The 13,167-nt window shown below is 36.9% G+C and overlaps 1 protein-coding gene across 4 annotated transcripts in view; it reads right to left on the bottom strand.

The window, feature by feature from the left end:
- The window catches only part of dock6 (dedicator of cytokinesis 6), a 35,295-nt gene extending 23,549 nt beyond the window's left edge, over positions 1–11,746 (bottom strand). For 2 of the 4 annotated variants that reach the window (XM_077734131.1, XM_077734133.1), the window contains exons 1-11: positions 11,609–11,746; positions 7,730–7,827; positions 6,758–7,051; positions 4,534–4,621; positions 3,312–3,490; positions 3,070–3,141; positions 2,844–2,970; positions 1,908–2,120; positions 1,044–1,129; positions 894–960; positions 573–722 (exon numbers count right to left, since the gene is read on the bottom strand). In XM_077734131.1, coding sequence (XP_077590257.1) covers positions 573–722; positions 894–960; positions 1,044–1,129; positions 1,908–2,120; positions 2,844–2,970; positions 3,070–3,141; positions 3,312–3,490; positions 4,534–4,621; positions 6,758–6,807 — 1,032 coding nt within the window. In that variant the 5' untranslated portion in view covers positions 6,808–7,051; positions 7,730–7,827; positions 11,609–11,746. The remainder of the gene's footprint in view (positions 1–572; positions 723–893; positions 961–1,043; positions 1,130–1,907; positions 2,121–2,843; positions 2,971–3,069; positions 3,142–3,311; positions 3,491–4,533; positions 4,622–6,757; positions 7,052–7,729; positions 7,828–11,608) is intronic. The other 2 variants (XM_077734132.1, XM_077734134.1) reach the window with 1 other exon arrangement.
- Between the last annotated feature and the right edge of the window lie 1,421 nt (positions 11,747–13,167).

Here is a 13,167-nt window from a genome sequence, read left to right as displayed (position 1 = left end):
AACCGGACGTTTGGTCGAACAGACGTTTGGTTACCTGGTTGATCGCCTTCAACAGTGAACTCTCTCTCTCTCATAATTGTAATTTTGAGAACGAGCGAATCTGGGGACCAAACGTCCGTTCGACCGAACGTCCATTCGACCAAACGTCCATTCGACCAAACGTCCATTCGACCAAACGTCCATTCGACCAAACGTCCATTCGACCAAACGTCCATTCGACCAAACGTCCATTCGACCAAACGTCCATTCGACCAAACGTCCATTCGACCAAACGTCCGTTCGACCAAACGACCGTTCGACCAAACGTCCGTTCAACCAAACGCCCGGGGGCCAAACGTCCGTTCGACCAAACGTCCATTCGACCAAACGACCGTTCGACCAAACGTCCGTTCAACCAAACGTCCGGGGGCCAAACGTCCGTTCGACCAAACGTCTGTTCGACCAAACGTCTGTTCGACCAAACGTCTGTTCGACCAAACGTCTGTTCGACCAAACGTCCGGTCACGGAGTATTGGTATTCTTGGGACTTGAAGTTCCCAATTAAAGATGAGCATTTTTTTGGATTCTTATACCTTAATGACCAAGAAGATATCAGCTGATGGGTACGTGATGGAGAAAATGGCCGAACGAGCCAATGTGGAAATGGCCGTGTGAGGCGTGTGAGGCTTCAGTAAGCTTTTCATCTGGTCGGAATTCAGGTCGAAGTAGAAGTTCTCGGAAATCTGGAAATTGAAAATTCACATTGGGATACGTAATTGAATTATGACATGCAGATAAAAACCACAAAGTCACTTAAGCCAATTTAAGGCGGGGCTAAATTGAATAAAACCAGCATGAGCTCACTTGTTTTTGTACCAAATCAATGCAATTCTACTGATGAAATCTAATTATACCTTCTTCTTCTCCTTGACATCATAGAGCGCAAGCGATCCAAATATGGGTTCAATTTCAATCTCAAATCTGAAAACGACAAATCCCACCGTTATTAAACTCTTGATTAAAAATGATGAAATTGAATCACCCGGACAGCAAATGTCACTTACTTAAGAGAAAGACACTTCACCATGATTCTTTGGCCACAATGTTCTTTGGGTACTTCGGGGACAGAGCATCGTTCTACGGCCTCGTCCTAAACACACACACACACACACAAATTTGCACAGTGGTCCTGGCAACGTGTCATGGCAGCAGATAAGACAATGATGTGCACACATTAAAAAGAGTGTGTGGTTGGAATGAGGAAAAAAAGAAAAGCAAACAGTAGATAGGGTGAGGTTTTTTTGTTTTTTTTATAGCTGTAATATGACCCCAGGTTCCAGCCACAAATATAGACACACACAGAACAACGTGCTGAAATCAATTTTGTCCTACGTCAAATTGTAGTTAATTAAGTTAAATTAAGAAATATGCAAGATAATTTTTTTGACTCCAGAAAATGTTACAAAAATGTATTTTAGTGAGAAATAATTAACTCGGAATATTCAGTTTTTTTTAATTGATTTAAAACAATGTTTATGTTAGCTTTTTTGTATATTTTTGGATTTTATAAAATGATTTTTGACCTGAAAACACAGAAAAAATGGATTAAAAAATGACAATTATAGATTAAAAATGGAGAAATTCAGGAAATTTAATATACATATATACTCTTCATTTTAATTTGATCCTAAAACACAAAGTCGGCACTCGTGATTTACTTTCCCAGGCCAAACAAAGTGATGCGGCGGGCCAAATTTGGCCCGCAGGGCGCCACTTTGACACCTGTGATGTAGTGGGTCAGATGTGGTCTATTAGACGCCCATGATTTAGAATTAGAATAAAACTGCCTTTTTTGCAGTTTTTTTAAAAGGGGAATATCATTACAAATCGAAGAAATAAACAAAAGGGCAATTCCAAATGAGACAAACCTCATCAGGTGGAAGGTAGAGTCCCAACAGGTCGCCGTGGCGTTCCTGAAGGCGAGCCTCAGTATTGCGGCAGTCCATGTCCTCGGCCCCCGTGCGCTCCAGTACGGAACGCAGGAGTACATCGGGGGCCGAGTTCCTCAGGTCAAAGATGCTATTGGCCCAACTCCCTCGCGGGGTCTCGTCAATGGATGCGGAACGCCGTTTCGTGTCATTCTGACCCAAAAAAACAAGAGGGTGTGGTCACAACTAACATCATGTGTTTCTGTTTCTGCTCATGATCTCACTGCAGATGTTTGGGCTCCACTTGTCTGTTTGATATCTAAGTACTGTTTGATATCTAAGTACTGTTTAATATCTAGGTACTGTTTAATATCTAAGTACTGTTTAATATCTAAGTACTGTTTAATATCTAAGTACTGTTTAATATTTAAGTACTGTTTAATATCTAAGTACTGTTTCATGTCTAAGTACTGTTTCATGTCTATTCTGTTTAATATCTAAGTACTGTTTCTTATCGAAGTACTGTTTAATAACTAAGTACCGTTTAATATCTAAGTACTGTTTCATATCTAAGTACTGTTTCATATCTAAGTACTGTTTAATATCTAAGTACTGTTTAATATCTAAGTACTGTTTCATATCTAAGTACTGTTTCATATCTAAGTACCGTTTAATATCTAAGTACTGTTTAATAACTAAGTACTGTTGCATAACTAAGTACTGTTGCATATATAAGTACTGTTTCATATCTAAGTACTGTTTAATATTTAAGTACTGCTTAATACCTAAGTACATTTGACCGGTGACCAAACGTCCGGTCAAGTTATAAAAGCCGCTCTCATAGAAAAAAAATGCATGGACTCGGCTTCTTTAGTCAACTCTTGTTTTGAAAATCAAATGACCACTGACAAAAAAAAATGGCTGACCACCAAGTACCTGGTCTTCCTGTCGCTCCACGCCATTGGCTTCATCCAGTTCAAAGTTCTGCTTGAGCAATCCTCGCTGTCTCTCCCGCTGTCGCTCCGAGCTATGAGGACTGTGTGTCGAGCTGTAGCGTTGGTATCTAACAAAGCGAGCACAACCCAAAATGACCCCTGGTTCGAGCACACGACGACTAAAAAAGCGGAACCAACTGGTTCTGCTACATCTGGCTGCCACTTACTTTCTCTGAATGACAAGCCAGTCATCTGTATAGACTGCCAAAGCATCTCTCACTCTTGGATCCAATGCACTGCTTAAGAAAAAAACACATGAATAATTAAGCTAAGCATCTCATTAATATTAATGTTCTTCACAATTGTCACGAACAAAAAATGCTTTGTTCTCATTTTTACGTCGCAGTAATAATAAGTCACAATTATTATACTTATTATTATTTTTAAAGGGGTGCCGTAGCGTACTCACTCTTCCTCTTCTGGTAACGGAGGCTCCAACGTGGTACACTCCTTGTCCATATGTTGGAGCTCCAGGTCATCAGAGGGGAAATCCAGTAGTTGTCTGAGGGGGCCGGATTCCACCCCGGGAGGGTGATTGCTCACATATTCTTCAAAATCTACCGGCTCGACGACTTCTGTCAGAGGTAACTGTAAGAAGAGACAAAAAGATGGCTAAATGTTAAACGTATACACTGGATTATCTGATTCTAGATGGCTGGCGTGATGAATAAAGCATGTCTATGTTCTCCAAATGGTGTCTGCTGGGTTCACCCACGAGCATTGGCTTCGTTTCAAAAAATAAAAATCAGAGCATCTCTGACATTTTGGTAAACACGGCATGTTACGTAAGGGCCCTTTCTGGGTGTTATCTTAGCATGACTTCGTCCATGCGGAAAGATATCAAATAATAAGGGTTCCACGGGCATCTCTTTTCGTGACCGGACGTTTGGTCGCCGGTCTTTTGGTCACCGGTCAAATGGTGACAGAGTTTACTGTTAAAACCAGCTCTCAAAATTATATTCATGAGAGTTTAATATCTAAGTACTGTTTAATATCGAAGTACTGTTTAATATCGAAGTACTGTTTAATATCGAAGTACTGTTTAATATCGAAGTACTGTTTAATATCCGAGTATTGTTTAATACCCAAGTACTGTTTAATACCCAAGTACTGTTTAATACCCAAGTACTGTTTAATACGCAAGTACTGTTTAATACCCAAGTACTGTTTAATACCCAAGTACTGTTTAATATCTAAGTACTATTTAATATCCAAGTACAGTTTAATATCCAAGTACTGTTTAATATCCAAATACTGTTTAATATCCAAGTACTGTTTAATATCCAAGTACTGTTTAATATCTAAGTACTGTTTAATATCCAAGTACTGTTGAAACCAGCTCTCAAAATTATATTTGCAAGAGAGAGTTTAATATCTAAATATCTAATGTTTTCAACAGTATTTAGATATCAAACTCTCTCTCATTAATATTATTTGGAGAGCTGGCTTCACCATTTAACCGGCGACCAAACGACCGGGGACCAAACGTCCGAGCACCCCTTCTTTTTGAAGCAAATTTCCATAACACTTTTTTTTAGTCATTCTCTCTCCCTCTGTTAGAATTCACATCTATCTCCCCACATAGAAAAAGTAATTACAGGATAAATAAAGTTAATTATGGGTTGACTCACGGGATGGTGCAGGGTTCCTCGCTTTTTGGACATTTGAGGCGAGCCGTATTCTCGGGACACTTGCTTTCGAACCTCTGCAGCCACAGTCCTGAAAAAAACAAAAATTAGATAAAAGAACATAATAAAATAAACAAATAAAAAATAATGGCAATGACATGGAAATTTTCAAGACAAAATAAACCTTCAAATAAAAGAAAACATGACCTAACCATAGTACTTAGTTTTAATAAACAAGTGCTATTTGCGGTATTGTGGTTGAATTCCAATGAAATCCGACCACACATTTAACCGTAAAATCTATTTGAACGGTCTTTGACAGCCGATAATTTCCGTTAAATCACTCGTTTCTTTCTGTTATCAGTTTTTTCCCCTCAAAATCCAGCAACAGCTGTTCTCAAAAGGAAGTTCAGGAACGTCTTTTGAGAAAAAAAATAATAAAACCAGGCGAGCAGGCTTACGGGCTCCGAGCCAAAGCGGGTCTCGTTTCTTTGACAGAGTAAAAAGCAAATGAGAGGCTTAAAAAAAGGGTAGAAAAAAAAAGCAAGCCCACCGCAATCCTTCCCAACGAGACAACGTGCAGCTGCTACTAGAAAGTCAGCCAATGGCAATTTGTGTCAAGCAGACAGCTGCAAATACAAGGCCTGATTACATAGTTCAGTTTTCTTCAGTTTTTCTTCAATCTTTTCCTATTACTTCCAATTCTGTAAGACAACATTGTGCATGGTGAACTATTCATTTAATGATTCCCTTTTTTTTAGTAATTAGGGTCAAGGGCTGAGCTGAAAGTATTCCGGATGACGACGGCTAAGAGGGATAGTCCTCTACAGATCGGTCGCCTACCAATCTATGGATAGATAACCAATCCATGCTATTTTGAGAGTTCAATTAGTTTTTTTCTGGGTTTTTTTTTGCAGAATCCTGCATAAAAATAAAAAAATCACCATAAAGAGTTCCAGGACTACGAACAGGGAACCACTAAAAAACTTTGCGACATTGTTATACACAAAACTTGAAGTAGTACCATGCTATTTTGGGTATTCAAAGAGTTTTTTTTGCAGAATCTTGCATAAAAATACTAAATTCACCATAAAGAGTTCCAGGACTACAAACAGGGACCACTAAAAAAACTTTCCACATTGTTATACAGTACAAAACTTGTAGTACCATGCTATTGTGGGTCTTCAATGAGTTTTTTTCAGGTTTTTTTTTTTTTGCAGAATCCTGCATAAAAATACTAAATTCACTATAGAAATTTCCAGGACTACAGACAGGGAACCACTAAAAAACTTTCCACATTGTTATACACTACAACACTTGAAGTATTACCATGTTATTTTTAGTCTTCAATGAGTTTTTTCAGATTTTTTTTGCAAAATCCTGCATAAAAAATACAAAATTCACCATAAAAAGTTCCAGGACTACAAACAGGGAACCACTAAAAAACTTTTGCGCATTGTTATACACTACAATACTCGAAATAGTACCAATCTACAGTGTGTTTTTGCAAATATTAATGCAGGAAATGGGAGAAGCATCAGCACAGGGGGCATAAAAAAAACAGCCAGCCCACGTCCTCCCACCCTTTCCTGCATCCGGCAAGACACAATAAGTCCAGTTGAGAGAATGTTTTCAGGGAATATTGCAGGAAACATTACACTAACTGGACTCTTAAAGCTGTACTAAGTATATACAGGGATGCTAGACAAAATGCATTGACTCAATAGGGCCAAAAGATATAAACACTCCTCTGGAATGGAGTGCTGAGATCAATAGTTAGACTTCCTGTTTTTGCAGTCTGGAAAGATTGTGGGGTCAAACTTAGAGCCCTGAGACTAACTAAACCCTTCAATTGGTATTGAAGTTAAGGTGATTTACAGGTTAAGCCTTGAATCAAATGTAGGGAGAAGGAAAACACTTCTAAAGTGCATTGATTAAGTGTTTTAATGACATTTAGATGGTTAGCTGTCATCCTTGTCAATGCAGTCAATGGGAAACTAAAACTGTCATAATTAGCCACTAGCAGATGACGTCACAACAGCTTTTTTAGCATCGGTCTTGACACTCGCACGAAACACTCTTTAGCGGCCTGGTAAACATTATCGATCGTTAATCCCTAACACTAACCCAGTTTAAGTGACTCGATAACTCGATCGATTACAGATAATAACTTAATTGGCTTAAGCGATGCCTCACAACATGGCTTAACCAAACAATAACTTCTCACCGGTTGATTTTGTGAGCAAACGCCCGCCTCTCGCTCGATGTGGACGTCATGGCGTGTCCCCATGTAATCGTAACTCATGGAAGATTAGCTGAGGGATCGCCGATGGTTGTTTTTGTCTCGTCTGGTGTTGTTTTAGGGGAGATGAAGGCGAAGGAGAGGGAGAGAAAGCGCTTCCTTCTCGTCCGACTCCACGCTGGGAACCTACCTGGCCGGGATCCCTTGTCTTGTTCCTCCTAGTGGCCGGGAGGCGAGCCAGTGTCAAGTCAGGCGTGCATAATGCGTCCATTTCCGGTGCTGTTCAAAAAATAATATGCAATTGAATTATTAGAAATGGTTAATTGTTATATTTTTAACTTTTAGTTGGACTTGGTTTAATTGAGCAACTCGTGAAGATACAACAATAGTTGAAAAGAAAGATTGTGCGAGGAAATTAATGTAAATGTGGCGTCTTCTTCTTTGTGGAATGTGACGTATTTCCGGTTGGCTTGGAAAAACAGTAACTTGAGGTAGCTCACCTGACAGAGTTGGGAATTACTTGTTTAATGTCTGTATTGTGATGGGAACTTTGATATATTATTTCATAAAGAGCTGGTAATGAGTTTTTTCTGTGGAAATATAATCAAATTTAATTGCATGAGTACTGTTGGTGAAAAAAATAGTAAATATTTTTTTCCTCGATAGAGAAATTGGATTTTTTTTGGTGAATGTGATGTTAACATGTTTATGTGCACCAGGTCTCAAATTATTATTTTTCCCTTGATTATTGTTATGAATAAATTATCTTTTGGTAACATGTAATTTACATTTACACATGATTGGAAAAAATAAAAAAATAATCAGATATTAATTTTGAATCCTCAATTGTAGATGTGAAAGAAGTACTTTGAAAAATGCATAATAAAATTGAACAAATGTCCAGATTTAAAAATAGAAATAAAAAACAGTTAGTAGAAGAATCCCGTAAGGCAATACCTGCAGGTGGCACTGTAGACCAAGAACTGTTTGGAAAAAAGCCACTGGTCATATTTGACCTCTGAAGATATCCATCCACTTCACTTGGATCTTCGTCACTAGAATTACACAAACAAAAAGTTACATTCAGAATATCTGAACCAAAATAAGATACTGCATCTTTAAATTCATTCATTCATTCATTCATTTTCTATCGCTCAAATCCTAATCAGGGCTGCTCGTCCACAGCCTGGGTTCACCCTGGATTGGTCGCCAACCAATCACAGAAATATTATAAGACAACTATTCAAAGCTATGGACCATTTTACAGTGTAAATTTGTATATTTTCCTTCAAATGACGAATGACAGTGACTAATGTATGAGCTGTCTGTTGACCGTAATTGTCCCTCCTTTCGTGACAAACTCATTCCAAAGCCATCCAATTGTGGCCTCTCGCCAAAGGCTGCCAATCAAAAATGAATTTCAGTCACTCTGCAGCCCTTACTTTGCCTCTTACTTTGCCCCTTACTAAACCTCTATTCAGCACCATGGAGAGCGTTTGTGGGTACCTGAGGGCAGGGGAGACACTAACATGCAAAAATGGGACTAAAGGGGTGGACATGGTATCTAATGACAGTCTAAAATGGAGGGACGTCATGTTGTGTTGAGTTCTGGTCATGTTATGATCTGCAAAATGTATTCAAGTACATTTTTTTAAAGATAATCTAATTTTATTGTGCTACTTTTAACTGAGAAATACACAATTTGATATCCAAATCATTTAATCTAGGAGGACTTGAATTGGATTGGATAGAATAAATAGGAAAGGCCTTTTAGTCATGATAGGTAATAAGTAAGTTAATTAATAAATATATGAATAAATATATTGAATAAATAAGTGTGTTGCTCATATATATATATATATATATATATATATATATATATATATATATATATATATATATATATATATATATATATATATATATATATATATATATATATATATATATATATATATATATATATATATATATATATATATATATATATATATATATATATATATATATATATATATATATATATATATATATATATATATATATATATATATATATATATATATATATATATATATATATATATATATATATATATATATATATATATATATATATATATATATATATATATATATATATATATATATATATATATATATATATATATATATATATATAATATATAATATATATATATATATATATATATATATATATATATATATATATATATATATATATATATATATATATATATATATATATATATATATATATATATATATATATATATATATATATATATATATATATATATATATATATATATATATATATATATATATATATATATATATATATATATATATATATATATATATATATATATACATTTACATTTACATACATATATACATTTACGTATACATACATGTAAATATATATACATATACTGCATACATACATATATATACATATACTACATACATATATATACATATATATACATATACTACATACATATATATACATATATATATATATATACATATACTACATACATATATATACATATATATATATATATATATATATATATATATATATATATATATATATATATATATATATATATATATATATATATATATATATATATATATATATATATATATATATATATATATATATATATATATATATATATATATATATATACATATACTACATATATATACATAAACATTTGTAAATATATATACATATACATACACATACATCTATATAAGCACATGCATGCCAACAATAGGCCTTAACACAGCCATTTCTTGCTGTCATCTTCACAAAAAAACTATACAAATACATTCCTGTCTTGTAATAATAGTATACAAACTTTCATTTGATAATAAATGTAAATGGGGCGATGTGGGCACTGTTCGAAGCACATAAAAGGTCAGCAATGTGAAGGATGCCCTCTTCTCCAACGTCCAATTGATTAGCCAGCTCAGCCTCAGCGTTGTTCCTTGAGCATTCTGAGCATCTGACTTGCAATGTTTATGTGACATTGCAGCGTCCTTGCCTGTGGAGTCCTCACAAGTCCCTCCCCCTCCTCATTATTCTCCTCCTTCCCCCTAGCCAGCCTTCGCCTTTTTTTCCCTCCTCTGGCCGCACCTTCTTTGCCATCGCTGTCTTTCAATCCCCCTCAACCAGCACACCATTGTTCCAATGCCCCCCCCCCCTCCCACACCCTAAAAAAGACCCCCACTACCCACCTCCTTCCACCACAGCCACCGCTGACACTGCTGTGCAAGCAAAGAACAAAAGAGAGAGTGTCAGACACCACCCACTAGATCGCTTTCACTACAGACCCCCACCTTACTTCCAGATGGGGTTCCCCCCCTTATTTTTTTTAACAAGGTTTCTCCCAACCCCACGAGCCCTGAAAAAAAAATGGACCCCCTCCTAGCGTCCCCTCCTCCTCGACCCCTACAGCCTCTCGAGTCTAGTAGTCAGCTGCCCGTCACCCACCTGCTCCTCCATTGCCACGCGCCTGGGGTCCGACTATTTCCCCCATTTTCCAGGCCCATACCACTACCAAATCCTATTCAAATAAATAAAAATACACATAAAAATCTGAGTGCCTACTTTTAACATGACTCTCTAATTAATATATCTAAAAAAATCAACCTTTAGCAAGTAAGATAAGTCAATTAATGAGACTTATAATACAACTACATAACATAATGTTTACATCTGTTGGTTTGGACCATTTTACATATAATATTTAGTTTTTTTTTATAAATGAATTAAAAGAACTAGATTAAAAGCCCTGAATATTCAGTTTTTTTTATAGATCTAAAACATAGTTTATTTTAGCTTTTTTAAAATATATTTTTAGATTTTACAAAATTATTTTTGAACTAAAAACTGAAAAAAATTGATTAAAAAATGACAATTATTGATTTAAAAGGTGGAAAATCAGGAAATTAAACCCTATCTATACTCTTAATTTTAATTTGATCCTAAAACAGAAAGTCGGCACTCATACTTAACTATCCCGGGCCACACAAAATGATTCTGCGGACCAAATTCGGCCCCCGTGCCGCCACTTTCACACATTTCCTTTACATTTTTTTTAAAAATCACGACAAACACGCCTATTAAAAAACACCCAACATGTCCATATTCATATCCCCTACCAATCTACCCCCAACAATCATCCAAAAAAACAAACCCTCCCTCATTGACATTCACCTACAAATAATCCTCACAATTCTCCATTTTCTTGTACGTCACACAGGGGAGAACACACACCCGCCTATCACTCCAACGCCTCCACGTCACACCCGGATGCTCGCAAGATTGTCACCCCCTAACCAAGATTTATGAAAAGCCTACCCGGCGCCACTGTATTACTGCGCTTTATTGTAGAAAAGCAAGCGTCCATATGCATATAACATGTTTATGACTCCTCTACAGTACTCACTCTGGATGTATCCAGATCCCTCAGCTGGAGGAAATGAACACCCCCCCCCCCCTAAAACCCCCTCTTCTCAATCACTTATTGCCTTACCCCCCCAACCCACCGCCTCCACCACCACACCAGCATCTTGTGGTCCCTAAGGGGTCCAAGCACCCAAATCAATTGAAGGAAAAAGGAGAGTGCAATGCGGTCCTCCCCCTACATCTGTCAGGGAGGGACCGAGGGAGGGGCCGTATTCGTCAGCCCGACGGGGGGAACAATATCAGTCCATCTGTCACTGAGCGTTTCATCTGGGTTGGGTTGAAATATAGGCAGCTCTATATATATATCATTTGCACGTATTGTCTTACTTTAAGTCTCCGGAGCGTTGCACTGTAAAGAGAGTGAGTGGCGCCTTTCTTGGGTGTTGGATTTCCGTCCACCCACCAGCGAGAAGTCGTCAACTGCCTCGCCAATGATGCTAGTCGCTGAATAGCATAGATGTGAGTCTTGGTGGCAAGATGTAGAAGAGACATGCTGAAAAATGAGAAATTAGGAGATGCTGTAATAAGGTGTTCGGATGTTTGGTCGAACAGACGTTTGGTCGACGGTCTTTTGGTCGCCGGTCAAATGGTGAGAGAGAGTTTACTGTTGAAGCCAGCTCTCAAAATTATATTCATGAGAGAGAGTTTAATATCTAAGAGAGAGTTTAATATCTAAGAGAGAGTTTAATATCTAAGAGAATTTAATATCTAAGAGAGAGAGTTTAATATCTAAGTACTGTTTAATATATAAGTAGTGTGTAATAACTAAGTACTGTGTAATATCTAAGTACATTTGACCGGCGACCAAACGTCTGGTGACCAAACGTCTGGTGACCAAACGTCTGGTGACCAAACGTCTGGTGACCAAACGTCCGGCGACCAAACATCCGGTCACGATATTTCAATATTGCATTGTATCGCAATTAAAGGTCAGACTAGTTGTTGTCAAATTTTACAAAGATGAACGAGTAACCTTTTAGTACTATTTTTTAGAAAGTTATACTTCTTATGTACTACAAAAAAAGATGGGATTATGAAAATAAAGTCATACCACTATAAATCATTTTAGGCCCAAAATATTCCAAAGTTAACCCTTTATAATCAAAGCCAGCAAAACAAACTATTATTACATGAAAGTTATATTCTTATACTACAAAAAAAATCATGTGATCATGAAAATAAACTACCAAAGAAAATTAGTTTTGCTGCTCCCATCTGCCAATTAAAGCAGATTTATGCAATAAATTTACAGAACACTTATATTAATTTCTTTCTTCTAAATGCACGACTTAATGTCCTTCTACCCAAAGTGCTAAATGAAAATGTATGAGCAATCCGTTATGTCGTTAGCATGCAAAAAAAGAGCTGCCGCTTAACTAAGTAGAAAGCTTCAATGGCATCAAATTGAGAAAATTGCTAAAAGGCAATCAGCTAATAAGCAGCACACTCTTTCATATTCAAATAAAGCAGGTGGGGGGAGGAGGGCTGCTAATTTGGCCTTGCTTTATGATGTCCACTCTAATGTCGACATCATCAAATCACAAAGACCAAAGTGGCTGGCGTTTGAATCCCCAGCAAACAAGTTCCACACAAAGAAGACAAAATGGCGTTTAGGCGGAGAGAGAAAAGCTCCGTCTCCCCCGAGGGCCGCCGTGCGCCGTTGTGCATCTCTACCAGCAGCAGGTAGAGAGAGAGAGAGAGAGAGAGAGAGCTAGCTGCAATCTCAGTCATTCATATTTAATTCCGCAAGAGTTTCCGGGGTAGACTAATGCGCTATTGATTTCAATTCTCCCATTACTGAAACAAGAAGGGAGGGGGGCGGGGTGACTGGACTGCAGAGATTGAGAATCAAAGGAGTGCAAAAATATAATATTCCAACAATATAG

This window comes from Stigmatopora nigra, chromosome 15 (assembly GCF_051989575.1).
Source record: "Stigmatopora nigra isolate UIUO_SnigA chromosome 15, RoL_Snig_1.1, whole genome shotgun sequence".
In the NCBI taxonomy this organism is placed as follows: Eukaryota; Metazoa; Chordata; class Actinopteri; order Syngnathiformes; family Syngnathidae; genus Stigmatopora; species Stigmatopora nigra.
Note: the sequence above shows the minus strand (reverse complement) of the source record. Positions and strands in the feature narration are given on the sequence as shown.